The 26,863-nt window shown below is 51.1% G+C and overlaps 11 protein-coding genes across 11 annotated transcripts; 3 read left to right on the top strand and 8 right to left on the bottom strand.

The window, feature by feature from the left end:
* Positions 1–168: 168 nt before the first annotated feature.
* N7473_010015 (uncharacterized protein) lies at positions 169–462 on the bottom strand (the record flags this gene model as incomplete). Its single annotated transcript, XM_057155954.1, has 3 exons — positions 169–189; positions 245–340; positions 400–462. The coding sequence occupies 3 exons, from the start codon at positions 460–462 to the stop codon at positions 169–171; spliced, it is 180 nt and encodes a 59-aa protein (XP_057004609.1).
* A 379-nt stretch (positions 463–841) lies between these two features.
* On the top strand, positions 842–4,190 carry N7473_010014 (Sfi1 family protein; the record flags this gene model as incomplete). The annotated part of the gene is made up of 2 exons (XM_057155953.1): positions 842–905; positions 973–4,190. 2 exons carry the CDS (start codon positions 842–844, stop codon positions 4,188–4,190), a joined length of 3,282 nt encoding a protein of 1,093 aa, XP_057004608.1.
* A 790-nt stretch (positions 4,191–4,980) lies between these two features.
* Positions 4,981–9,331, top strand: N7473_010013 (uncharacterized protein; the record flags this gene model as incomplete). The annotated part of the gene is made up of 7 exons (XM_057155952.1): positions 4,981–5,061; positions 5,155–5,343; positions 5,438–5,521; positions 5,587–8,136; positions 8,187–8,433; positions 8,490–8,740; positions 8,792–9,331. The coding sequence occupies 7 exons, from the start codon at positions 4,981–4,983 to the stop codon at positions 9,329–9,331; spliced, it is 3,942 nt and encodes a 1,313-aa protein (XP_057004607.1).
* Positions 9,332–9,618: 287 nt separating this feature from the next.
* On the bottom strand, positions 9,619–10,446 carry N7473_010012 (uncharacterized protein; the record flags this gene model as incomplete). The annotated part of the gene is made up of 1 exon (XM_057155951.1): positions 9,619–10,446. One exon carries the CDS (start codon positions 10,444–10,446, stop codon positions 9,619–9,621), a length of 828 nt encoding a protein of 275 aa, XP_057004606.1.
* Positions 10,447–11,184: 738 nt separating this feature from the next.
* On the bottom strand, positions 11,185–13,260 carry N7473_010011 (lysophospholipid acyltransferase family protein; the record flags this gene model as incomplete). The annotated part of the gene is made up of 1 exon (XM_057155950.1): positions 11,185–13,260. One exon carries the CDS (start codon positions 13,258–13,260, stop codon positions 11,185–11,187), a length of 2,076 nt encoding a protein of 691 aa, XP_057004605.1.
* Positions 13,261–13,736: 476 nt separating this feature from the next.
* N7473_010010 (uncharacterized protein) lies at positions 13,737–14,283 on the bottom strand (the record flags this gene model as incomplete). The annotated part of the gene is made up of 2 exons (XM_057155949.1): positions 13,737–14,204; positions 14,269–14,283. 2 exons carry the CDS (start codon positions 14,281–14,283, stop codon positions 13,737–13,739), a joined length of 483 nt encoding a protein of 160 aa, XP_057004604.1.
* Positions 14,284–15,187: 904 nt separating this feature from the next.
* On the bottom strand, positions 15,188–15,868 carry N7473_010009 (GNAT family N-acetyltransferase; the record flags this gene model as incomplete). The annotated part of the gene is made up of 1 exon (XM_057155948.1): positions 15,188–15,868. The coding sequence occupies one exon, from the start codon at positions 15,866–15,868 to the stop codon at positions 15,188–15,190; it is 681 nt and encodes a 226-aa protein (XP_057004603.1).
* A 1,150-nt stretch (positions 15,869–17,018) lies between these two features.
* On the bottom strand, positions 17,019–17,207 carry N7473_010008 (uncharacterized protein; the record flags this gene model as incomplete). Its single annotated transcript, XM_057155947.1, has 1 exon — positions 17,019–17,207. One exon carries the CDS (start codon positions 17,205–17,207, stop codon positions 17,019–17,021), a length of 189 nt encoding a protein of 62 aa, XP_057004602.1.
* Positions 17,208–18,394: 1,187 nt separating this feature from the next.
* Positions 18,395–20,148, bottom strand: N7473_010007 (ERG4/ERG24 ergosterol biosynthesis protein). The gene is made up of 2 exons (XM_057155946.1): positions 18,632–20,148; positions 18,395–18,576 (listed from the first exon to the last, which is right to left on the bottom strand). The coding sequence occupies exons 1-2, from the start codon at positions 20,093–20,095 to the stop codon at positions 18,565–18,567; spliced, it is 1,476 nt and encodes a 491-aa protein (XP_057004601.1). The 5' UTR covers positions 20,096–20,148; the 3' UTR covers positions 18,395–18,564.
* Positions 20,149–20,735: 587 nt separating this feature from the next.
* Positions 20,736–23,188, top strand: N7473_010006 (OPT family oligopeptide transporter; the record flags this gene model as incomplete). The annotated part of the gene is made up of 2 exons (XM_057155945.1): positions 20,736–21,584; positions 21,638–23,188. 2 exons carry the CDS (start codon positions 20,736–20,738, stop codon positions 23,186–23,188), a joined length of 2,400 nt encoding a protein of 799 aa, XP_057004600.1.
* An 815-nt stretch (positions 23,189–24,003) lies between these two features.
* N7473_010005 (SH3 domain protein) lies at positions 24,004–26,183 on the bottom strand (the record flags this gene model as incomplete). The annotated part of the gene is made up of 2 exons (XM_057155944.1): positions 24,004–24,705; positions 24,765–26,183. 2 exons carry the CDS (start codon positions 26,181–26,183, stop codon positions 24,004–24,006), a joined length of 2,121 nt encoding a protein of 706 aa, XP_057004599.1.
* Positions 26,184–26,863: the final 680 nt, after the last annotated feature.

Raw genomic sequence — 26,863 nt, 5'->3', positions numbered from 1 at the left:
TAAGTTGCTGATCAATGAATTACATGTCCGTGAGCCTTATTCCTTTTGATTTGGTAGTATACAGGTGAAAAAAAGCTAAATAAAATGAAAACCCGTCAATTCGTAAAACAATCGCGCCTTGAATGCCGCAACTCCATGCAAAGATTTGAATGCGTTGGGTAGTTTCTCTCAGCCCTTCTTGGATGCGGCCTGGTCGAGTTAGCCAAGGTGGGCAGGTTTGTGATACTCTCCAGACCTCACTTACCACGAAGCAATCCTTGAGCCGCATGAATTCCTTAACACACATATCCTTGTGCACTGAATCATAGTCTGCCAGGACACACTTTCCGTATGCCGCCGCCTAATGGAAAGTTAGCTCTGACGAGAATCCGGTGATCGCTCTGCGCCCGTGATACGTACCTCAGTCGAACATTTGGCCGTAGCCTTGGCCACCTTCTCAATGGGCCGAGTCCTATTAGGCATCGTGAAAACAAAAAGGCCTGTAAATGGAGAGAGGGTGCGATTGAGCTGATTACTCCTGGAGATTCAGTTCGTTGATAGGTCGAGGACTATCGCATCGCATCCTATCTATCGGGTCCTGCCAAGACTGCACGACTGGAATGTTACATAAGTGTCACGTGACGTCGGAGCATGTTTCTGGCGCGACCACCAAAACAACCCGATCGGCCAGAACGTGGGATATTATTGATTGCGATTTGGTGGTTTCTTCTCTTTTTCAATTGCAGACTGGTCTCTGCGCATTATTTGCGTCGCCAGGACTGCCTGATTTCGCGATGATTTTTTTGGTCCGTCGACTGTATGACCCAGATGCGACAAACGCGCTTTAGGTCGCGATTTTTCGATGCCTCCGATATCCTCACAGCGCCGCGCCTTGACAGAAGAGAACTCGTCGCTCTCCGATGACGGTAAGCAATTGGTTATGTGCCGGCTCAGCTGTATGACACTCGATCTAACAATCCCGTCGTGCTTTAGATGTCGGCTTCCTCTACCAAGTTGTCAGTCGCGCCGAGGGAAAGCCCGAGGTTGAGCGATTACCATTTCGAGCGCTTTTCGCAGCATACGACGAGGTGATCAGTGAACATGGAGTCGACGCGGACCCAGGCCATGCGTGCTTGCGATTTCTCTTCAAAATGGGGAGCAAGGAGGTGCAGGGACCCTCTCTCTTCGACAAATTCGAGAGCGCGCTCCAGCAGATGGGAATCGTGATTGAATTCGGGGAGGATGGCTCAACAGGCCTCAACGAAATGACACAAAACGAGCATTCGGTCGTCGAGGGCACGGTCAGCCAAACAGACGACGAGAACCTTTATCCCATGACCAATGGAACCCCGATTACACCCCGGAGGCGCGCGTCCTTCAATACTACTCTCGACATCGGGGAAGATGCCACTGGGAAGAGCTTCGCCGAACGTCCAAGCTCGCGCGCATCCATGTCTCGACTTGAGACTGGAAAGCCGGATTTCTCACAGCTGAAATTATCGCCGAATCCGAAAGATCATGACCGACGGCCGAAATCTCCGGACCGCACACAATTGATCGCGCAGTTTTTGGATGTTGGTCGCCGATTGATAAGTCGATTTGACTCTGTACAAAACCAGAATAAGAGCGAGGGACAGGATAAGCCTCCATTGACGAATGGCGTTGTTGCGCGCTCAGCTGTTCACCATGACCGCTCAAAAAGGATGGTTGCAGCCGCAAAAAGCCGTCGCTCGCCTTCAATAAGCTCATCGGACACATTTGAGTCCGGTGAATTACAGTCCGAAATGTCGCAGGCGACAGGACATGATTCTATTGGCAAAGAAAATGTCCCGCCTGAGATGCTCTACCGACCTCAGCTCTCAGACTTGCTTCGCGACGCGTCCACATTCAATATGTATCGACAACGAGCAAACTGCCGTCGGATCTTGACGCAATGGTTAAAACGAGCTTTTCATGCGCGGCAGATTCGAGAGACCCGGCAGATTGTCGCTATTAACCGTGACCGAAGCACACTGCTCCGACAGGCCTTTGAGCCATGGCGAGCAGTGATTCAAGACAAGCGCCATACAGCTAGAACTGAGCGTTTCTTCAAGCATCTAGACGAACGCGCCAGTCGTGCACGAGACCTGTATCTGATGACCAAAGCATTCACTCATTGGGCTCAACTTACATCGGAGGAGGTCGCCCGCACGTCCGCAGCTCGAAGGCATGTGTTGAGTGTCAAATACTTCAATGCTTGGCGGGAGATCACTGCTGTCAACGAGTTGAAAGCTCAGCGGTTTGCTTTACAGCGACCATTCAATACGTGGCGCAAAAAAGCGGCTGATTTGAAAACGGCGGAAATTAAAGCCGTTACTGTTCACAAAGACAACCTACGGCATGCCTCGTATTGGCAGTGGTTCTGGGGCTTTTGCGATCGACGTGCTCCCGAGTGGTACGATAGTCAACTAAAGAGGCGGTCCTTACTTTACTGGCTTCGGAATTTCCGTACTAATCGCGAGCGTGAGCAAGAGATTGTCCTCCACAACAGAAAAACGTCGCTAGCTAGAGTTCTTCAGGCATGGTCTCAGAAGTCGAAGACATTTGCTTCTGCACAACAAAAAGCTGCAGGGTCTGAGCGTTATCATGTTCTCAAAGAGACATTCGACGAGTGGAAAATCCAAGCCAAGCTAGCCCCTGCTGCTTCACAGGTGTCTGACATGGTGGACGGCAGGATCTTACGAACGACTCTCTCAAAATGGATTGGAAAAGCACGTCTGGCTGAGCAAGCAGTAGAGATGGACCGAGTTAGGGTTGAACGGAATGCCTGGGTATCATGGAATGATACGCTTCGATGTTTGGCTCTCCAAGCGCGAATTGATGAGCGATTGAAAATGGAAACCATGTACAAATGGATACTGATGGAGAGGTTTCAATTGATGCGCCGAATACGGGAGCAGCGCATCAAGCGCGAAGTGTTTTCCCGGTTTGTGACGAACACTCGAGATACATACACCCAGTTGCTCTCCCATGCGGAGGTACATGAAGACCATTGGGCTGAGGAGTTAGTTCGCTCCAAATTTACCATCTGGCGTGATCAACTCTTGCTTCAGCGGGAGCGTGAATATACAGCCTTCGAATTCTACGCTCCTCGCCTTGCACAAGAATCCCTCATGGCGTGGAGATCCAAACATCAGCAGATTGAGAAGATGGAGGGCTGGGCTCGTGATGCTCAATTTTACTTCCTCATGAAACGATCCTTGAAGAATTGGCGTCAGGCCACGGTGGACTCTGCCAAACGACGGCGCAAGGATGCCTATTCGAAGATGCGGCGAAAGGTCAAGGTCAATATGGCTTCCAAAGCCATTACCATGTGGGCCTCCAAAACTCAGGCGATCACCAACATGGAGCAACAAGCGGTAGAGCTTAACCGCCAGAAAACTATGAGTGATGTGGCCGATATCTTCATGGACTGGCATGGAAAGACTCTCAAAAGGGTGCAGGATTACCAGGAGGCCGACTTGCACTATTTCCGCCAGATCGCGTTTGATCAGTTGATCCAACTCTCGGAGACCTATGTGATTCGGCGTGAGATGGAAGACCAGGCCGACTCTGTGTACCGCAGACACGTTCTCTTCCACGCAGGTGCGTCCCTTCGCAAGCTCAGTCTCCGTATCTTCCAAATGAGAAGTACCGTCGAGACCGCCGAAGCGATGCGGGAAAGAACCCTACGCAAGCATTCCAGAAATCTATTCCGTCACTGGGTAGACAGTGCCCGCATCAAGCTCGAAGCTCGTGATTCTCCGGGACCTGCCTTGACATCAACTCAATACTCCAGGTTCGGAGAAGTTGAGCGGCCCGGGTCTGCCCTATTTGACCCGTGGTATCAGAACGCATCCGAGACTCCCTTCAAGATGACTGACTTCACTACAAATTCCATGGAGCCGGTCTCCGCAAGCCCACTGGCCACACCAAACTATATGACCTCGCCGTCCAAGCGAGCCGCTCGTGCCCGCGCCCTCGCACAGATGTCCACGACCCCTGCCACACCCCTACATACACCATTCGCTAGTCGACTGCTCCGCGCTGAAGCTTCGGCCCCTCGAAATGCATCTTCTCGACGACCGCAACCCAGCCGTCGAAGTTTGACGGGGACCAGCGTCCGATTTGTGGATGAAGAACTCCCCGAATCTCCCACCGATGGCCGGAAGTCGGCGAATCGACGACCCTAACTTTACCTCTACCTCTGGTATATGATCATTTGTTCCTTTTTTGGCGCAGCCAATCTCCTTGGGTGGTCTTTGTACATCAGCGACGGCTATACTCTTGTTTCTTTTCCTTTCTGTTTTCATCCCACGATGCATATGATTCGGCGCAGCATGTACAGGAATTTGGGTTTCTCGACCTTGTGGGGTATACCACTATGTATTTTTTTTTTGGACATGATTGAATGTGATGAATATTGTATGAAGTTTAATAACGTCGAAGGGGTGTCTCAAGTTCTCGTAGTGATGTATCTCGTAACAAAGGAATGATGTCAATGTATATTTTGATGTCAAATGCGCCGTAGATCAAATGACCGCGTCGATCCAGCGATGCCATCTTATCAGCTGACACTATATATAGCTTACCCCGGAAAGATACAGCAGAGTTCGATTCAACAATAGGTACGTTATGCTACCTAGTTTATGTCTTCCTGTCCTTAGCGACTATCTTCAAATACCCCAAGATTCCAAGACCCCAGCGAGCAAGGTGTTGTTACAAGCCCACGAGGGTCGGGCCGCGCAAAGGGCGAGCGGTGGTCGCACGGAAGTGGAGCGGGAAGCGTAATCGACCATGAGACACATCCCGCTCTGATCCCCTGCGCATAGCCATCTGAACCCAGATCTCGGGCATTGTCTCTTCTTGCGTCATTCATCCTATTTGTCTCTTCGACAAACTGCTACCGGCAACTCTCTTCGCAAATCTGGCGATGGTGTAAGGCTACAAGAGCAACGCCCACCCTGCAATCCACCCGTCTCTATGCGAGCGGTACTGCCGGGGAGACCCCCAGCGAAGCTCCAGTCGTTCAGCACTGCGCTGTGGGATGGGCTTCGTGTGATTGTGAGCTACCTATTCCTGAAGCTTTATAACAGCTTGTCTTCTAAACCAGACTTTTCCAAATGCTAATGGTTGCCTTGCGCGCGTTGCTTACAGGCGTACATCTCCGGCCACGCGCTAGTCATCCTCGGCGGTCCCCAGACGCTCCTTCAAACGATCTACGTCGATGATACCGAAAAGCTCGAGGCTGTAGTCTTTGACGAGGCTTCTGGAAAGATCGCTGTGTGTGGAGGGCCTGATATCTTCATATACCAGCCGTACGGCATTCAAGGCGAGACACTGAAGGTGTGTAACCGTCTTGCTTCGGAGCTTTCTCGACCAAGAAACAAGGTCGCGGGCAATTGGAGAGCCACATGTACTAATAAATATTTATCTTTAGTGGTCCCTTGCCTGTACATTTCGCGCGAAAGATGACGACGAATCGATTCATACCCTGTCGTGGGGGTCGCCGAACGAGCTGCTGGTTGGTAACTCGCGCCTTGCGCTGTGGATGCTGAATGATACCCCCGCTTGGTGTGGAAACGAAAGCTGGCGAACCCTGTCAAGTTCGCTCAATTTTCCCCGGATGGAGCCTTGGTGGTGACTGTGGGACACTATGACCGCTTGGTCAAGGTCTGGAGGCGACTTGCTTTTGGTGAGGATGAAGTACGGTTTGAGGTCTCGTATCTTCCGCATCCTGATGTGGTCACTGGGGTACATTGGCGACTACCATACCACCGAGAACAATCCGTGGATAATGTCCTGTATACCTTGTGTGCCGACAACAAGATCCGAGTGTGGGCTGTGACCGACCACCATGCTCTTTCGCCGTTACAATTATGGGCAGACATAGACATGGAACTCTCGCTACAACCTAGAGATGCGTCCAGTATTGACCAAGGGCCGCAACGGAGATATGGCTTTTTCTTGGACGGCCGGGACTTCTGTAGCGCGACAGAGCGAGCTGTGGAGCGGAACACAGGCAATAAGGAAAACCACGCCTTGGAGCATATCATTGAAGTCGCCAGGCAGAGTCCAGAGATATGTGTTGTCATCGATGGTCAGGGACATATGTCCGCCTGGGCTTTGGAAGATGTGGGCTCCAAAGTCAAAACGAAAATGAGCGTCTTTAATATCCTGCACGTGGAGGGGCTGGAATTTGGGTTTATGCCTGGCTTATCAGCAGCAGAGGACTATGCTCAAATTCGCGCTTTCCAAAGCAACACGACCGAAGACAATCTCAGCATCGTTGTCCACCACTTTGACGGTCGAATCGAATGGTATGATTCGCAAGTCGACGTTCTTTTCGATCCCACTCCTCGCAAGAATCGAATTTCTCCGAAATCATCTTGGTCTGGGCACACAGCACCAGTTAAGAAGATCGTGCGAAATGCTATTGGTGACACACTTATTTCGCGTACAGATGAAAACAAGGCCATGATCTGGAGGCAGAGGAAACGGAAAAGTGGCTCGATGCTTCTGCATAAAAGTATCCTTCTCTCTGATGAGCACATTCATCGAACCTGTCTTATTGAAGACAGTAGCCTCCTCGTCAACCTTCATCACAATGGGATTTCGCTGTGGGATTTCAACTCTTATCATGCCAAGAGGATTGCACATTTATCGTTCACATTGTCTAGCAAACCTCTATGTGTGCTTCCACTTCCCACCCCGGATACGAAATCAAGGGTTGCCTACGTGGCAACAATTGGAGCCGACATGAACGGCATTGCATGGGAAATCAAGTGGAGTACATCTGAAGGCTGTCAAATGCGGAAATTTTGCGCATTTGAGATGGGCCTGAAGGAAGATTTGGCCTACATCCTCCCGGTGGACCCCGCAGGGCCGAAAGCCAAACATTCCGGATTCTTCGACACGTTCTCCCCTGATATTGCGCTTTCCTACACTCATAGTGGAGTTGTGCGAACCTGGACTGCAAAGGTCGACCAGGCCAATGCTAAGGTCGAGTGGCTGCTGAAGTCAACAGTAGACACAGGGATTACGAACCCATCGCTGGCGAGTGGAAGTACTATCCGCAAGGCAGCGCTGGTGGACGAAAATCGAACTCACTTGACGATCTGGGACACTAACAACGCCCAGTTGGAATTCGAAGAACATTTTGCCCAACATGATATCATTCGGGACCTTGACTGGACTTCGACTCCAGACATGCAGTCCATTTTGGCTGTTGGATTCCCCCACAAAGTTGTGCTACTGTCTCAACTTCGCTATGACTACTTGGATGCTCAGCCTTCATGGACCCAGATCCGAGAGATTTGGATCCGAGATCTCACCCCACACCCCATTGGCGACTCGTGCTGGCTCACAAATGGTCATCTGGTAATCGGTGCAGGAAATCAATTGTTTGTTTATGACAAGGATATCGACATTGGAGATCGCCTTGTCTCCGGACTTCGTATCCCATCTCGGGGGCTTTCTTCGGTGGATCTTTTCGATGTGGTCAGTCGCTTGAATGGGCCGTTGCCTGTGTTCCACCCACAGTTCCTCGCACAGTGCATACTTTCTGGAAAGACTAGTCTCGTGCACTCCATCTTGATCAACCTGCACAAGAAACTGAAATTCTACACTGAAGGTGATGATCTGGACGGATTCCTGGAGATGCCACTCCAAAATTTCTATGAAGACAGTGACGTCTCCCAACAAGCGGCTTCCAAAGAAATGCGCTCCTCCTATACAGACGTGACAGTTCAAGAAGAGGAATCATTTGTCATGGATGAAAACACTGCTGCGGTTTTGAACGAGAACTTGGCACGGATTGCCCTCCCTCAAATCACCAGCCACGAGCAGTTCCGCCTTGTTGATACTATCGAGTGCGTTGCGACGGTAGAAAAACACCGCCGGTCAATGGATGATAACGCCGCGCGCTATCTCCTATTCTTCCGACAACATATGCTGAGGAGGAGTCAAGGTGTTGCGAATAAAGATACTGTTTCATGGAGAGAGATCGTCTGGGCTTTCCACAGCGGTAGCCAGGACATATTGACGGATCTTGTCTCACGCCAGTTCAATGGAAAATTGACTTGGAAGGCTGCCCGAGAGAGTGGAATATTCATGTGGCTATCGGACTTGACAGCTCTGGTAAGTGACTCTGCTCATCGGTATCCATTTCTTACTAATCTCCATGGTAGAAAGTGCAACTTGAAGTTGTGGCTCGGAATGAGTATGGCAAAACTGACGAGAGAAACCCCACTGACTGCACGATTTACTACCTCGCTCTTGGAAAGAAAAACATTCTTCAAGGTCTATGGCGAATCGCTCACTGGCATCGTGAACAAGCCGCTACGCAACGCCTACTTGCGAACAACTTCAGTGAAGCAAGGTGGAAGACGTCCGCCCTCAAGAACGCCTACGCACTGCTTGGGAAACGGCGATTTGGTAAGCCCATTCTCTCTAATGCTTATAGCTACGTATTACTCGCTAACAACTCAAAGAATATGCTGCATCATTCTTCTTGCTCGCAGACCACCTTCGCGATGCCACAAATGTGATCACCAACCAGATGGGAGATCTCCAGCTCGCTATTGCAGTCGCCCGAGCCTATGAAGGAGACAATGGTCCTGTCTTGCGCGAAATACTGCAAGAAAAGGTTCTCCCCGACGCAGCCTCGGAGGGCAACCGATGGATGGCTTCCTGGGCTTTTTGGATGCTCGGACGACGGGACATGGCTGTACGGTCACTTATTGTATGTTGCATCCTAACGACATCTATAGAATCCCGACTAACAAGGCAACAGTCACCAATTGAGTCACTACTAGCACCAACGCCCGCCTCCCCAGGAAGTCCTGGACGAGTCACACTTCAGTCCAAGTCATACCTCTCCAATGACCCCGCCCTGGTCGTCCTCTACCAGCAGCTACGAGAGAAGACTCTTCAGACTCTCAAGGGAGCCTCCCAAGTCCGTCCACGGGAAGAATGGGAATTTGTTCTTCGCAATGCCCGCCTGTACGACCGGATGGGCTGTGACCTCCTCGCTTTGGACCTAGTACGACACTGGGAATTCCTTGGCGGGCCACCCACACCTAGGACTTTGCAAACACAGCCTGCTCTCGATTTCCACGATGGTGGTGTTGATTATCGGAAAATGCTTCGCCGGCGGAGTAGTCTCGTCGTTGCTGATTTGCCGGTCCGTCTTGCAGAGGCCGCGAAGGTTTCCGCTGATGCTAAGGATAGTTCTGCTGTGGAGGACTCGCATAAGCAGGCGAAGCCGAAACCACCTCCGACAATGTTCCATGAGCCTGATGCTAATTCTTTGCTGGATAGCTTTGGTTTTTAAATGGATGGGAGGGAGTGCTATGTGTTTGTCTTCTCAGCGTATCGTCTGCATTCTACGTGCATTTTATAGAGCGACTGACCATCAATGCAATTTTCACCTTTACAATAATCTCAAATTTATGCCTTGCGCTTTGCCGGCATATTGATTACTGTCTAACAAGATCGAAGGAAGGTTACCATAAACTCATATCTTTTTGGGTTTGATTATATACAACAACAATTTATGCTCAATGATCCATAGACATCAAAAGCGCCCACAAAACAAAACCCATCAACAAATCTTCCTCACTACCACCGAGCCACCCGATTCCGCAGAACAGACAACTTTCTCCTCGAAAGAGTGCGATTCCCCGAAGCAGTCCCATTATGGTGCAGGGTCACATTCAACGCAGGAAGCGTCACATTGTGCTTGCCGGTAACCATACTAGCGGCCTGAAGCCTAATCTTCTCCATAATATCATGAACAATCTTCTCACTCTCAGCATGCCCATCACTATTCACCCGTCCTTCCTCCTCAGGCTTCCGCCCCGAAGAATACTCACTCTGAGCCTTCGACCAAGAAAAAGCATTCGAACCCGGCGTCTGCACATTCGCCGCACTCTCAGCACTCGCAATCTTAGCCGTACCTTCAATCCGCGGAATATCCTGCGCCTGATCCTGCAGCGACTCTTCACTCTTCTCATCGCAGACAAGTTGCAGCCATACTTCGCTGTACGCGGCGAAAGACCGTGGCTCGCATTGGCTTACTTCGACGCCCTGCCGGAGTTCCCGCGTGATGAGCGGTGGGTCGATGCATTCGGGGACCTCGTGCACGGTTATGTTGCAGCTTGGCCCGTTTTCTGGTGGGTAGGGGTGTCCGGATTGTTGGGAGAGAAGTTCAGCGTCTACTGAGATTGCGCTGACAAGGTTGTGTTCGTAAGACGGGACGCCGATGTTGGCACACATGCCTGTCGTGATTACTTGGGAGGGGGCGGTTTCTTCGTAGTTTTCGTAGGTGTCTAGGTTGGAGAAGGGTTCGCCTGGGCAGTTGGGGTAGAAATGTGTCCAGACGCGGGCTGTGATGCCGGCGTGGATGGGTGTGGAGAGGAGGAAGAGAGTGGTGAGGGTTGAATGCATGGCTGCAAGACCCGAATTCTGATTGATATTTGTAGAAATCGAAAGGGTATGTAGATCTCTGATGATGAGAAGATGAGGGTTGTGGCATTTGACAATGAACTCGGGATTTACTTCCTTATATACTCTTGTTATTCCTATACGATGAGTCTACAAATATCAGGATGGCGGGAAAGACTGACTGGAATGGCGATGACATTAACGTGAAACGCGGTTAACACGTCCCACGACGATCGTGAATAGTCACAAAGGCGTTCAGCGTCATACTTGGTGGCGGGAGTGTGTCAAGAGCCAGACCAGGAGCCAGTGGCTGTCGAGATCGCACATTCCAATTCCCAAAGGGGCAATCCGGAGCGGATCCAGGACCGTGTGGAAGCCATGATTGCCTCATTGAGGTATGTTAGCGCGTTTTCAGCATTCCAGAGCATGGTGGTCGGCCTCTTAGACGGGGTTGTGCCTGCTGGATCGACGGCTGGTTGTGTCAGTCGCTGGGTGGATTCTGATTGAGGAATTGATGGAAATTGATAGGTGAAAAATATCATTCGTGCAGTTATTCTGGAAGAGTCTTCATTGATTGGTGCTGGATTGAGCTATAAAATGCGATTGCTTCGATCATCACTCTGATTATGACAGGAATGAAAAATATTCACCAGATGCATGGCAGTGTGATACATGGACCCAGACGTCGCATTCCATTCGTGGGATCAAAGACCTGGAAAGCTTCCAAACTGATGATGTAAATCACTTCCGCTTCTTCTTCTCCTCATTCGCAGTCATAAGCGGCTTGTATTTAAGAATCGACTCGCCGGTCTCAAAAGTAGTCAGAGTATTCGACCGTCTGCCTCTCCCCTTCAAATTGGTCTGGATCTTTCGATCAATCTCCGCCAGATCTCCTTCCGAGTTAATCGAGCTAAGCGCCTTCAAAGAAGGAGCACCACCAGGGCCATTGGACCTGCTGCGACTGCGTTCCCGACTGGATGGCTCACTGGGTGGCATGCTCTTGAGGTAAGACTGATAAGCGTCGTGTTTGTAAGAGTCCGTAGGAATCTCGGCATCGACGTCCGGCATAATGCCGAAACCAAGATCATTGATTGTCTGAGTGACCCGTTCTGACAGCGCCTCTCGGTGTTGTCTCAGGTCGATCAGGAACGAAGAAGAAAGTGGGTTCAAAGCGACCAGAAGCGGGGGAAGAGATTTGATGATGTCCATCCCAACTTCGCCAAATCGGAGTGCCGCATAGCTGACGAAACCCATGTGGGCGTAGAAGCACACAGCGAAAATCCACAATGGAACAAAATCGGGAACATATGTTCTTGCCACCATCCACCAGGGAACGGAATTCGTATAGTAGCCATCATTGCGGTTATAGCGAAGCCAGGCTGTCACAATGATGGTATAGTAGACGTAAAGAGTGGGTGCCAGCCCCATAGCAACGAGAATCTTCCAAGTCCCGACGACATCGTGTCCTTGCAGTTTGACCACTGAAGCAGCAAGTGCCTTGCGTCGTTTCTTTTCCGAGATGACCTTGGTCGTGACAAAGACAGGCCAGAAGAGCAGTACTCCTGGCAAGACTCCGAAACTGAGAACGAGGAGCTTGCATAGGCGGTAGAACAGGGTGATCAGTGTGAGCCACCATGGTTTCTCCTCGATATTGCCCCATTCAACTTGGTGATCTCTGATACCTAGCGATTCCAAGCGTCGATTGTACTCTTTCACCATCTTTTTTAGACCCTTGACTCTGGGATCATCCTGGTGTTTGGTGTATCCTTTCAGGAGTCTCCGATTGAATTCAATCACCAGGGGAAGCGGGATTTTCTTGCTGATAGGGTTGTAAAGCTTTCTAGTGGATTGCACCAAGATGAGGGTCTCGTGATCCGGGCTGATCTGTGTGACAGATTCGAGGCCCTCATAAATCGTTTCGAGCAGAGAGCCAACGGCATTACGCTTACTAGCGCCACCAGCCTTAAAGGCAGCAACCTGATCGGGATGCACATGGATGGGCCGGCCAAACTCAATGACACCACGCGACCGGAACTTGTGGGCATGGAAATAGTTCATACCACAAGGGATGATAGACAGGCCACACTCCGGATCCCGGGCCAGAGCGCCGAGTGACATCAGCGCAGCACCCGCCTTCAAGGGCAACAAGTTGGAGCGATCGTGGGAACCACCCTCTGGGAAGATGCCAATGCAGCCTCCCGAGGACAGCTCCTTGTACACGGCGTCAAACATCTGGCTTTGATCAACATGAGGAGCAACCTTGAACCGCGTGCCTTTACGGCCCGGATCATCCGAAAGCCGAGAGTTGAACGGCTTCTTGAGCCGAAGGGAAGTCGGCCCGAGAATTTCATCAATTGAAGCAGTTTCCGGTGCATCCTTGCCTTTGATCGTGAGCGAACCACTAGGCGTAAATTCAGGTTGCGTGAAATCGGTATCGACGCCATGAATAAGAGCCGGATCACTCTCGGGATCGGGTTGATAGATGGTTCCCTTGCCAGGCTTGGTCAGATCCATCGATCGGACAACTGGGAGAGCGCCCATGCATGATGCCAGAGTCCCGATATAGGGCTCATTCATAGATTTCTGCGCGATCAGGAAGGACACGCGTCGCTTAGCCTGCGACTTCAGCAGGTGCATCAAAATCGCCGAGTCGACGAATTGATTAGCATGAGGGGCAGCGACAATCAGCACAGGACCTCTTTCAGGGATTCTCCAAGCTCCACGAGGGTAGATCTCGCGGAAAAAGAGGTCCAGGGCCCAGGTGAAGAGCCACAGGACGAGGTCGTACAGCCAAGGGATCATCCGGCGGGCCGCCATGATCGGCGCGTGGAGACCTGGGGAATTAGAAGGAGCTGAATCAACACACAATAACGGTCATGCAGGGAAAGCCGGTGAGGAAGTGGAGATGCATGCGAGATGTGGCGCCGACGTTGGGAAGCTGAAAAAGAAATTGGTGCGGGCTGAGAAAAATGGAGGGGCGGGGAAAAGACAAGAGAAGCGCGTTGGGCGGGTAAATTTAACTACGACCATCATCAATCATATCACAATCAATAACTAGAGAATTGGCAACAACCAACTGGTTTATGTCTAACTCCAACTCCTACCAGGCAAAGAAAATGCAGCAATTGTGGCACTAAGGGATATTTGTCATGGATTATAACTGAGATACATGATAATTTGAAAACAGGGATGTGGGAAGAATCATATCTTCCTCCAGCGCCAAATACGAAAGTACAAAGCCTCTCTCATTTCATATTTCATACGCCCGACCATGCGGCCTTAAACGCACGTACTTAATAGCCCTCAGGCCCATCGGACTCCTCACCACCGTCAGAAACCTGAGGGCCATTAGTGAAACCAGGACCACCGGGGAAGCCAAAGCATTCGAGCCTGAATGAGACATAGCCAGGGTCGAGGATGTCGGGCAGGCACTGGCCCTGCACGACAGGCTCCCCATCGAAGGGCAGGAAGGAGACAGGCTCGCCAGAGCAGTCATCGTTGTTCCAGATAGTGACGCCAGAGCACAGGAGAGCGTCTTTGGTGTCGAGGTATGCCTTGAAGGCGTAGTTGTCGATGCTCCAGTCGCGGTTGACGGTCGCCTTGTCGCAAGTTACTGGAGTTGCGGTCACAGCGGCCTTGAACTTGGGCTCGCCCAAGGCTGGTGCGCCAACGGGGCAGGTCTCCCATGATTGAAACTCAACGCTGGCGACGGGGAAAGCTGCACAGGCGGGCAGGACGAGGAGCGCTGCGGAGGCGAGGGTCTGTCGCGTTGAGTCAGTTTCTTTCTAGACTGCGCGTGTAGTCAATTATCAGCCGGTCGCTCACCTTTGAGAAATGCATATTGCTGACAGGTTAATTGATATTTCTGCGGGCGTGGTTGTCGTAAAGCCGGTAATCGTCGAGTGTCGTCGGGATGGCAAAAGGAGTGAATGCGTCGAACCGGCGAAGTATGAAGTCGCGTCTCATGGCATTTAAATAGGTCCTCCTAGGAATAGCGACACGCGCTGATCATTCAATTGAGTAAACATGGCCATTGCCCTGTAGAAACGCAGGACCGCGAGTGTGTGGAATGCAGGAGCCTTGAGATGGTCATGACCAAGGCACACCGATTCCGAGGACATTGGCACATTGGCGAAGTGGGCTGCGGAAGGGCTGGAATGCGACGATCAGAAAAAAGACACAGAGTATCCTAGCCTAGCAAGGTCTGTTGCTCTGTCCTGGAATGGGCTAAAAAGCGATGATTGAAGGGTCAGGTACCAACAGAGAGACCCGTGCATCCCTGGAGGACGCTTCTTTGATCTACCAACGTCGTACCGGGCATACTCTGCGACGGTCTCCATCTTGGCCCTGCTTAGAAAGTTCAAAACAAAGAAATTGCTGTTGGTTATAGCTGTATAGCACTCTAGGTCGATCTGATCTGCGGAAAGTGCAGACAAGATGGATATTTATCTATGGAAATCCTTCACTCTGAAAGTAAAAGGGGGTTCGGTTCGTTGGCCGTAACCCTTGCGATTAACCTGGCGCCGCCACTACCGTAATGTGAAACGAGCCTATTGATCTTTATTCAACTCTATTCATAGTCTATTGACTTCTCTTTGAACATGCTTAATTGAATCTCTCTGTATTTACTCCCAACGGCATCGTCGCATCGACAAAAATCCACTCCAGCTCTATAGATACACAGCAGTGGCACGATGTCGGCCCGCGAAAAGACCAACGCTTTTAATCCAACAATAATCAAGACCTATTGGGGATGAAGCTCACGGATCATGGCCCACATGGTAAATTCCTCGAGTGAATCCCAGAAACCCTTGGGACACTTTCGGCTACCCACAGTCTTGAATCCCTGCTTGAGCCAATAGTCCCCAGCATTTTCTTTCGACACCCGAATCATAATCCTCACAGGCCTTTCACCATCAGCTTCATGTTTCCGACGTCGCAAAATCTCCTCTTCACACGCCTTCACCAGCCGCCCGGCGATACCTTTCCCGCGGAAACGGGGATCTGGTGGAAGTGCCACCACGGAAAGCTCATAGTCCCCCGGACAGGCGTAGTGCTGAAGAATCTGCTCCATTTCACTGTTGATTTTCTCTTTCGTGGGATCCTGGCTAGCATCGTCGTGGTCGAGGGGGTTCCAGAGCCCATCATCTTTCCAGGGCTTCATGCTTGCGGTGCCGATGACTTGGGCTTTTTCGTCTGTGTCACCGGAGACAAACGCCACAGCTGTGAAACCGTCTGCACCCAGTTCTTCGGAGAGTTCGCTGTCGGTCCGAAGTCTAACTTTGTTTTCGAGGTACTTGATCTTGTTGGTGTGGCTGACCATATAGCTTGCGTTGATCATGCGGGTGAGATCCGGTAGCCATGGCTGTGAGAGGAGTTCAGTCGATGTGAACAGCCCAGTGTGGATTATTGGGCCGGAGTCCATGTTGAAGTGCGTGAGTGCAACAGTTGTGCAGGTAATTTCAATACACTGAGCTTCCTGGTGCTTCAGGATTTAGATCAACGAGGGTTGGATAGAGAATTTTTGAAGATTGAATTGAATTTCGCTTGGCGACAAATAATTTGTTGGCGGGGCTGCTGTAATCATAATATGAGTCACGGAAACTACCTGAACCCGCCACCGTGAGGCTCCCCCAGCGGATTCGTATTGTTCGCCTATGTGGGTCTTGTAGACCCTCTTTTGAAAAATCCGGGGAGGACAACTTCATATGATCGAGGCTATATATGTAGTTGAAGTCAGGTGCCAGAGCCGTGGCATATTTTACGCAGAAAGATCATCAAATGCTGACGATATACTTCTAAATGCTTCATACACGAAGAGTGTTACAAACCCAGACTGTCGTAGATCTCTCCTTTCTCCGACCATCCGTTGCTCCACTAATTAAGTCCCAAACAGTCTCGATTTTGGAGCGGAAAGCTTTCCCAACTCGATAGCAAGCCTTCTTCCCATTGGATCTTGGGCCACACGCTCCTCAGTAATTGAAATGCATCCCCAGAGAAGCGAAGAGACTCCAAGGTAGTGAGATGCGTCCACAAATACACTCGTGCAGTTCTCCCAGTTTCTTTGATCTCGATTTGGTGGCCATCCGGAAGAAAATATCGAGTGACCAGGAAGGATCGACTGAGTTGTTGAAGGACACTCAATTCAAATTCCCTGAAATATGCAGTGCCAACCGGCAGTACACGTAGATTTCTTAGTCGCTTTGAATGTTGATTCGAGAAAACGACATCCCAGATGGATTCCTTAAGTTTTCGTCAATGGCTGCGTTTATGAAAGCCTCCTTGAGAGTTGAATCATGGGAGTCAGCAGCTCGAGGGGGTGCCAGGATTCTAGGGTCGTAAAACGTTTCCAGGATGAGAGTGTGAAGGTGCGAGAATTTCCCTAATTCTTTGTATATTTCGCGCTCTTGGGCTGCCCCCTTGGCGTTTGATAGGAAGATAGAGCTCCTGTAGATTAGGGCACATATCGGCGATCTCAGCAACATTCTCACCAGTTAAGACCGGGTACCTATAGCCCATGTCGTTCGGGGATGGTCCTAAGCGTGGATACGGATCCGATTGAATCATAATTCCTCTCAATGTAGGCCCATGCTGTAAAGTATTCGTCGAAGCGACGAAAAGCTGCGCAGACCACGTAGTGAGATGTACCGAAGCGGGTTCAGTTCAAACACGATGGACACCATATCCTCGTCATCCCTGCTGATACCCTCTTCGTGCCTTTTCTTTGGATGCATGTCAAAGAAAAATCGTTCCAAGTTGGGCATTATTGACGCTGCATTCATAAGCAGGTGAGGGTTTTGGTATACACGATTTAAGCCTCGAAAGATCAACCAGGTCAGCTAGATCGTGAATGATGTCCTCCCATGGCATCATAGGTCCCCTATTTTAATTAAAGAGATGGTAAAGTGACAGCACATTAGCTCTTCCTTCGAGAAATCGCTCCTGCCATTGTTTCTTCAATCGCGTCAAATCCCTCACTTGGTGTGTTTGATGTTGAAACGAAAGATGTAGTATGAGATTTGGAGCAGAAAAAATCAATAGGAATGTTTCTGTAAAATGGAGCCATTCCTCTCGTTGAGCTGAGTTCTTGGTCATCATATGGTTCACACAGGGAGTGCGCAGACGTGAGGAGCAGAGAGCATCCAGCGCGAATGGACCTTCAAGTTTGGGAGCATCGAAACGTTGATCAAGGAGCTGTGCCAGTTCGAGACTCAGTGACTGATGCGTCCAGATGTTCAATCGACACAACGGTTGATACTGGCGTAGGGCTTGATGCAGCACAGAGGGAAACATGTTTTAGACCAGATAGTTCAGTTCGGCACGGTGCTCAATTTTGGCGAGCAGAGAGATCAGGGACTCCCACTCTGGTCGAGTATACCACCAAATGCCGTCTAAAAACCGAACCCGTGGATTATGAATACTGGCTAATCGGTGTTCAAGAAAAGTGTCAAGAGCTGCTGGTGGTGCATAGTCGGCATAATCGATTTTTTTGCCTTCAGCGGACCATGTGGCCTGCCACACCCCTGCCTCAAAGGTGTACGGGATAGGCAAATTATGTCAAGTCTTCGGGCGTATTTCTGGCAGAGGTATGACCCCGCCCCTTCTGTTACCTTTGCAATTTCCTTTACGAGCCCCATATCGCCACAGAATTGGACTCGCAAAGCTTCATAGATGAGAGAGAAGAGGTCAGCCCGTGACTGCGATTTGGCCTTAACTCTGTCAGCACACCTGCATAACGATAAGGGAACTAATGGACTAATTACTATTTCACCGATCAACAGTTTGATCTCGAACGGTAAAGCATCCATATTAGAAACCAGTTTTGATGTTTTGGAGGGGAGATTGATGGCGACGATGAGAAAAGACGAAGATAGGGGACAGAAAAGAAGGGTCGTAGCGAGGGAAATGATCATTCACGGTGGCTGTTGGGCCAAGACACTCGAAGCCTTTAGTGGTATGTATGTAAAATATCGGTATTATTAGTACTGTTTTTGTCGTGTGGTGGCGGGCTGTGGCGGCTAATCTCATTTCTAAGACATTTAAAACTGGTATTATTGTATGTTTCTGTTCTTCCAAATAACCATCTCAGCTTTCCTCCACACCCCATTGTCCCTTCTCTATTTAAATCACGTACTAGGAAGAAGTTAGCTCAGCCACGACATCAACACCGACCTTGAGATATACTCACCGGAATGAAAAGGTAAGGAACCTGTTTCTCATACTGCTTCCAAGCCTCACCGTACTTGGTCCTGCATTTGTGAATATCCCGCATCGCTCGGTGAGCAATCATCACGCTGAAAAACACTGGATAGAACCAAGGGAATGGGCTATTGAAGCCGGTGATCAAACCCCAGGAAATGGCAAAGAACATGTCACAGGAATAGTGAACTTTGCGCGCCAGTCCATACCATCCATCTGCCAAAATGGTATCCCCGTTCTCACCCACAATCGTCTTCGGATTGTGAAGCTCTTGCCAGGGCAGTTGGGGGAAGGTGTGTCGCTTCACCCATGTGCCACGTTCCATCATGCGGAAGACGTTCTTCTGGCTGTTGGCCGAGTCCCAGACCCAGTACACGAAGAGATAGGAAACGAATAGTGCGGTGAGCGCGTACTTATTCCAAGCATATGTTGAAGGGTGGTGGTTTGCCAGGTACAGAGTGCAGTGGCAATATGACATGGGAACACCCGCCATATTCCAGAATGTTAACATGAAACCAAGCTTCTCTTGATACATGTCCCAGGTTGTCGTAATTAGATGTTCTGCCTTGGAGCAAGCATTGGCATAGGTGTAGTGGGCCATGACAAGGAACAGCACCTCTCCTGAGACATATCCATACTGCTCATACTGGCGAGTTGCTGCTGCACAGCTTAGACCGAACATCATAAACCATGGAATCCGCACTTCATAGAACATCTTGAAGTCGAGAATACCGAACAGACGAGGGTTCAGTTCAGCACCCATAAAAAAGTCATAGATAGGATAGCCAGTGATCCGGTGCTGAGCACCACGAGCAAAAGCAGAGACATAAGTAACAAAGCTGGCGAGGAAGCCAGAGATGATAGCCACGGACATCAAGGGACCGAATTCGTCCAGGAAGGTGTAAATTGGGAACAATCCGGAGCCATGCAGAATAGCCATGACCACAATAGTGAAGTAGAAGCTGGTATAGGCAGAGCAGTGATACTTCAACTGTTTCCCACCCAAATGAAGAAGAGGTTTACCATAGCAGGTAAACCCAGGTAGGAGGACGTAGCAAGCAGCTTCAAAGATAAAGTAGGTCCAGTAAATGCGCCACGCCCGAAGATGAGGGAATGCGCCTGTGTAGACCAGATGGCCCAAGTGCCTACCAAAATCAAGCCACGACTGACCAGCTTCAGGTAAAGGCAGCTTGCCATCGTAGTATGTAGCGCCGATCCACATATACCACATCAAGAGAGGGAAGCCTATCATCAGGCCAAGACACCCTAGAGAGCCGCCAAATTCAAAGTGGCCCGAGTAATCGACTCGAGGATCCATACCTGGTCGCCATCCACCGATAATGTGTTCCTTTGAAAAATCAATTGCAGACTTATTGGTGTTCTCGGTCTGCTTGGTGGTAGACTTGTTGTCCTCGACCCGCTTTCGAGGGTGAACCCCGTTGGTTGCAGCCATATTGTCGCCGTGCAGCGGAAGGGACAGAGACAGAAAAGCTTTCAATTTCTTTGGGGTCAATGCCCCTGAATAACGGGGGATACCTCATGTTTAAATATGTTCAAGAATCCCTGTAAAGCTGGACTTTGGGGGTATGTATCAGTCCGTGGCCGCTGAGACTAAGCCGAGACTTATTGGTTGGATCGTTTAAAAAGTGGATCATCTCACCTGTGAGGCTGCGCCCAGGCAGGCACAGATCAAAAACAGACTAGACTCCGATTAGACCATCGAGGATTGCCTCATTGGGTATAGTATATTTATGTACAAATGGACGAATCACAGGTCCGAGATGTCTCCTGAACTACATATGAACAGTCAACAGGGTACAATTGCTCTCATCTGGGACTGTAATTCTTCACTTACTAATGCCAAAATCACCTATTAATAGAAAGCTCGCTATGAACGCTGCATGATTTCAACGTTGCAAGGAGCCTAATAATTCATAAATTGAGTACATAATCAGATCGCTGTACGGAGTAGTTAGTTGTAGTTCATAGATCTAGCAAGAGGTCATGTGATCTTATCAGTCACCCCAGCTTCCGGTGCTTATCAATCATCGCCTCCTTCGATGTTCACTTCCCCATGACGCATCGCTGGACCGATGAATTACCAGACCCTCAATATGGCAGGTGATGCCTCCTCATTACGGCCGGAGGCTGCAGAAAGACCACCTTCGCCTGGCCAGGTCGCTGATCCCAGCGACAACGTCACAGTGCCGAGCTCCAAACGAGCACCAACTACCTCCGCTCAGAGCTTCACACCCCGCTCACTAGCCGTCGGTCTGATTATTGGCGCCCTGATCACCTTCTCCAATACCTACTTCGGCCTCCAGACAGGATGGATCAGTACTATGGCCATGCCGTCGGCCTTGATTGGCTTCTCGGTCTTCAAAGTCTTGACCAAGTACCTGTCTTTCCCGTTTACTCCGATCGAGAACGTCCTAATTCAGACTGTGGCCGGAGCGGTGGGGACTATGCCGTTGGGTTGCGGATTCGTTGGTGTGATTCCCGCCTTGGAATTCCTGCTTAAGGACGGCGAGGATGGGCCGAAGGGCGATGGCGGGGAGGGTGAGGGCGGCCCGCTCAAATTGGGTTTTTGGAAATTGGTGGTTTGGAGTCTTGGGGTTTGTTTGTTCGGTGTCGTCTTTGCTGTACCGCTACGGAAAGAAGTCATTGTGCGTGAGAAGCTGCGATTTCCAAGTGGTACTGCTTCTGCATTGATGCTGCGGGTCCTACATGGCGCCGGAAAAGACGAGAAGACGCCCATGGATGCCCAGGGTCGCTCGAGTGGACTAGGCGAGGCCACCGTGAACAGCCATCAATCTCAAGAAGACGAACAGCAGGGTCTATTGTTGAAAGATGCAGACACCGAAGACCAGTCATTGGATAAGAAAGACTGGCGATCAAAGATGCGTCTTTTGATTGGTGCTTTCGTGGTGTCTGGTATATATGTGAGGCTTTCTTCCCAACCGCAGTACAGAATAGATATGACTAACAATTACAGACCCTTTTCTCATATTTCGTCCCTCTAGTTCGTGATATCCCTTTGTTCGGGTTGGGACTGGCCCATAATTGGCTATGGACTCTCAATCCCTCACCCGCGTATATCGGCCAGGGTATCATCATGGGCCCATCAACCTGCATGCACATGCTTTTCGGAGCAGTGCTGGGTTGGGGAATCCTTTCCCCACTGGCTAAGGCTCGCGGCTGGGCCCCAGGGCCTGTGGATAGTTGGGACGATGGGAGCAAGGCATGGATTGTCTGGATCTCTTTGGCCATCATGCTTGCAGACTCACTCGTCAGCCTCGGATGGCTGGTCCTCAAGCCGATTGTTAGCCGAGCTCCCAGGTGGATCGCTTTCCTCCGATCTACTCGTGCTGGACAATGGATTGCAGTACGACTGGAGTCATCAGGCTCACACGAGCACTCATATATCAATTATTCCGCACTGGATTCTGGTAACCATCAACTCGGCCATGAAAATTTGGACGGTGTTCATGTGCAGGTCACGACAGATACGGACGAAGACGAAGATGCGCCTCCTGACCAGCTTATCTCTACCCGCACGGTGGTGATTCTACTTCCTTTAACTCTGATCTTGAACGTCATCTGCATGCATTATGTCTTCGGTGACATAATTTCTCCATGGCTGTCCAGCCTGGCTACAATACTTGCAGTCCTCCTTTCTATCATGGGAGTGCGTGCGCTTGGCGAGACCGATCTCAACCCGGTTTCAGGCATCAGCAAGCTCACTCAACTACTTTTCTCACTCGCAACGCCAGCCTCACACTTCTCCCGCCGAACAGCCTTAGTCACAAATCTCCTTGCTGGCGCTGTGTCCGAATCCGGTGCCCTACAAGCCGGCGACATGATGCAAGATCTCAAAACCGGCCATCTCCTCGGTGCAAGCCCCAAAGCCCAATTCTACGGCCAAATAATCGGCAGTCTTGTCGGTGCCGTACTCTCAACAGCCGTGTACAAAATGTACGTCAACGTCTACGAAATTCCAGGAGAAATGTTCCAGACACCCACCGCCTACGTCTGGATCTTCACAGCTCGCCTCGTCACGGGCGAGGGTCTACCAAACATGGCATGGCAAGTATCCGTCATCGCAGGCCTTATCTGGGCCATTCTCACAGCCGTGCGAATCACAGCCGCATCGCCTGCCTTCGCACCTAACGGTCAACCCCCAGCCTGGCGAAACTGGATTCCCGGCGGTATCGCCGTGGCAGTTGGTATTTTCAACGTCCCATCTTTCACACTGGCTAGAGCCATCGGCGGCATGATTGCATGGTGGTGGGCACGGAAGCACGCCCTCCCTACCCGCCGGCCTAGCTCTAGTGATATCGCGGATGGAATTAATTCTTCTTCTGCGGATGGGCCTTCGGCGTTACAATCTGGGCAAGGTGATACTTCCTCGGCGGAAGAGGCGACCGCCAAGGCAGATGCGGCTTCTTCGACTGTCGTTGTCCTGGCGTCTGGTCTCATTCTTGGTGAGGGAATTATGAGTATTGTGAACCTTCTTCTTGCAAGTGGTCGGGTTCCACATCTATAGAAGGGATGGATGTACAGTGAAGGTATGAAGGTGCAAACCGCATTTCGGTTTCAATAAAATTTCGGGTCTCTGCGTTTGCTGCTTATAGATGATTTATGATTTTGATTCGGGGCTTTTTTTTGTTTATACATTCTACTGACATTATCACTAGACGCCTCTGGGCACATGCATATCACTCACGTCACGTTAGTAAACCTTGCAAAATCAAGCCACTCGTCTAAATTGGAATAGGTCATAATAGGGAATAATAAATTTAGATATCTAAGTACGAATTCACATGATGTCCACCGCTATCACGAAAAAAAAAAAAAAAATGGAAAAAAATGGAGAAAAACGTAACTTGATACAGGTGTTCAGAGTATCCAACTCGTTTACCGATTCATACATATTCAGAGTCAATATCCATCCGTCCGTAAGAATGATAATCAGACAGAAAGCTAGCAGCTTTCCATCATAGAAGAAAAATAATAAGTCAAAGCAAAGTGAATAGATAGATAGGAAAGGGGAAAACAAATCAGGTAAAGATAACACGCAGCCAAAGTAGACGGGCGACAGCTCGCGCCGAAGCAGGTCAAAGATAGGCGCTCAAGACATGAATATGGTAAAGGATGTTTCAGATAAAGCTGCAAGCAAGCCAGAGAGAAGATCCCGAAGGGGGGTATGTAAAAGGACAGACAGATGGGTTTTTCATCACGGACGTAGAGATCGAGGGGTTGAGTTGTGCTAGACAGGCCGGTAGGCTCATTTTCCACCCAGCGGGACACATTGTAAAAGCGCGGATCAACAGATCAGGGTATATGTTGAAGAGGTGCAGATTAAGCGTCCTGAGCGGGGACGGGCTTTCTGTTGATCTGAGATCCTGTTGGCGAGGTAGGCGCCGAAGGTGGAAGAGCGGGCAGATCACTTGTCGGAGCTGGGCCGGGGGCCTCGGCTGCAACTAGCGGGCTAGACTTCGGGGGAGCAACACCGCCGACGGCGGGCGGGGAGATGTTGCCTGCGCTGTTACTGCGCTGCCGCTGGTTGACGGGCATCATGGGCCGTTGCATGCCTCCGGGGCCATAGGGACCTGGGCTCATAGATCGAGGACCAGGGCCTGGGCGGGCACTGGGACCGGGAGACATAGAACGGGGGCCAGGCGACATAGAACGGGGGCCAGGCGACATAGCACGGGGGCCAGGAGACATGGAACGAGGGCCTGGGGACATCGAGCGAGGCACGGGAGGGAATGCAGCCGCGGGCGACATTGAACGGCCGGGATAAGGTGCTCGGGGCGGGCCCTGGTAAGGAGGACCAACGGGGGACTGAGGACGACCACCCTGCGGGCCGGGGTAGAAGCGACCAGGAGGAGGCGGGCCTGGCATGCGTCCGTTAGGGCCCATTGGTGGTGGTGGCCCACGAGGAGCGGGGCCAGGGCCAGCTCCAGGAGGTGGACGAGGGCGAGGCTTCACTGGACGCGCAGACAAGCAGGAGCGAGGAGCAACACCTTGCTGCGAACGATCCAGGCGAACACACAGGGCCTAGAAGAAGATTAGCACTCATGTCACTTTTCATAGTTATAAGCAGATTTAGCACTTACCCATCCGTCGTCATACTCGTGAAGCATCCGAACCAGAGCACCGGATCGAAGCTCCAGTTCGTCCTCTGCTGAGGGACTGAAGTCCATTTGCACACGGTGAACATTGTTCGGTCCGGGAGCTCCACCAGCCGCGGCAGCAGCAGCAGCAGCACCGCCAGCAGCAGCGCCAACAGCGGCTCCACCAGCGATAGCCAGGACCTCGGATGATACCGACTCGCCATCAGCACTAACACGGTTGTGCGAAGAGTTACCAGGGATTGCTGCACCTGATTCTTGCGAGCCAGGGCGGCTGGGCTGTTCCTTATCAGATTCATGCGACGCGACAGCAGCGGCACCGACAGCGCCAGCAGCAACAGCAGCTCCAGCAGCAGTTGCTGCAATCGCAGCCTCAGAGGGTCCGGCAGCCGACGCTGAAGGTGATGCCTGTTCAGCCACCGAAGCAGCAGGGCTGAAGGGATTCACTGGGTCACTGAACGGGTTCTGGTTGCTGGAACTAGACTTGGGCGGAGTTGGAGGCGGCGAGTTGCCAGTCAGGTTACGCGAGGCGACAGCTGCACCAACAGCGCCAGCACCAAGACCACCGGCTGCGACGGCAGTAGCTGGGTTGAAGCCTCCACTGCCGCTCAGGTCAGGCGCAAACTGAGTGATGGGACGCACACTGAGCTGAGGAGGCGTTGAAGGAGTCGAGGGCTTCATGGGAGGAGGAGGCGGGAGAGGGAATGCCTCCTTCTCATGCTGGATCTCCTCTGGTTCCTGGTTGCGCTTCTTCTTGCGAATCAAGAAGAAGATAAGGGCTGCAAGCACACCGATACCAAGGATGACTCCAATTGCGACACCAGCCTTAGCACCGCCGGACATTCCTGACGAGACGCTAGTAGCCGTGGGCGATGAAGAAGCCGCGGAGTCGGTGGACGTTGCGCTTGGTGTCGCCGCAAGACGGTTCACATCCTGGCTGCTCTCGGCGGTGGTCGAAGAGGCCGAAGTTACAAATGAGGATGGGCTCTGGGTTGTGTCGGATTGGGTAGTAGTAGCCGACGACTGCTCGGTAGTCGTGGTCGCATTATTTGCCTTGGTCTTTTCCGTGGTCGTGCTGGACTTCTCCTTGGTAGTTGCCGCAGTCGCTTTCGTTGTTTCAGCGGTGGTCTTCGTGACGCCCAGAGCTGGGCCGACACCAACATTGTTGGTCTTGGTGGTGCTGGTGGAAGTCGAAAGGGCAGTAGGTTTGCCGTTTGCTCCCAGAACCTCCGTCACATAGCCTCCAATGGCACCTTCAAAGTCCGCGGAAAGTGTCTTGTAGACCACAACGAACGGGTTGTCGCGCCCCACGAGGGAGGGATCCTCATTGGCGATTATCTCGTCGAAAGCCCGCGCCTCCAGAGGGCGGTGCTGCATATGATAAAGTGCATGCCCGTGCACCATGTTGAGTGACCGTAACGATTCTCAAGATGGCGACGGGATTAGGAACCTAGAGGTTGTAGATGCGAAACGATAATCGCTCCAGAAAAGAGAAAATGGTCGCTTCGGTCCAGACCCGAATTCCAACGCGAGTCGGGGGAGATAATCAGAGAATCGCGTCTCTTCGTGGTGCACACTCGCGCGCTGAGGAATGTGGATAGAAAGAATGGACGACTGAGAGATCGAGCGCCGCCGATAACCAGTCGGGGTTGGGGAAAGAAAAGAAGGGACAACGACTTCCAGGCCGTAGAGGGTGAAAAGAGTGTAGCGGGTGAAAAGGAAGGAGAGAAAGGTAAAGCCTCAAAAGTGAAGGAGTCACCAGAGTCCGTACACAAGGCCAGCCTGTGGGAAGTAAGCAAAGGGTCCTTGGTTTACTCCCAACGACGAGCCGAACGAACGGAACTGGAAATGAGAGATGGTAACTGGAGGGACCCTGACCCAGTCTTGTTCGGTAAGGGAGGCGGTGAACTAGCCTCTTTGGGCAATGATCCTTAACTGATGCTGCTTCCTATTGGCTGATATAATACCGTTCCTGGTCATGCGCAAACGCCAAATGACACCAATACGAGGCTGGTGGTCCGATCGCAACCAAGAAAAGAGAAGGAAAACAATACGAGAAACTTTACACAAATGATCTCCTGAAA

This window comes from Penicillium subrubescens (genome assembly GCF_028828155.1).
Source record: "Penicillium subrubescens strain IBT 31985 chromosome Unknown utg000007l_segment0_segment0, whole genome shotgun sequence".
Taxonomy (NCBI): domain Eukaryota; kingdom Fungi; phylum Ascomycota; class Eurotiomycetes; order Eurotiales; family Aspergillaceae; genus Penicillium; species Penicillium subrubescens.
This window is presented reverse-complemented; position numbering and strand designations above follow the sequence as displayed.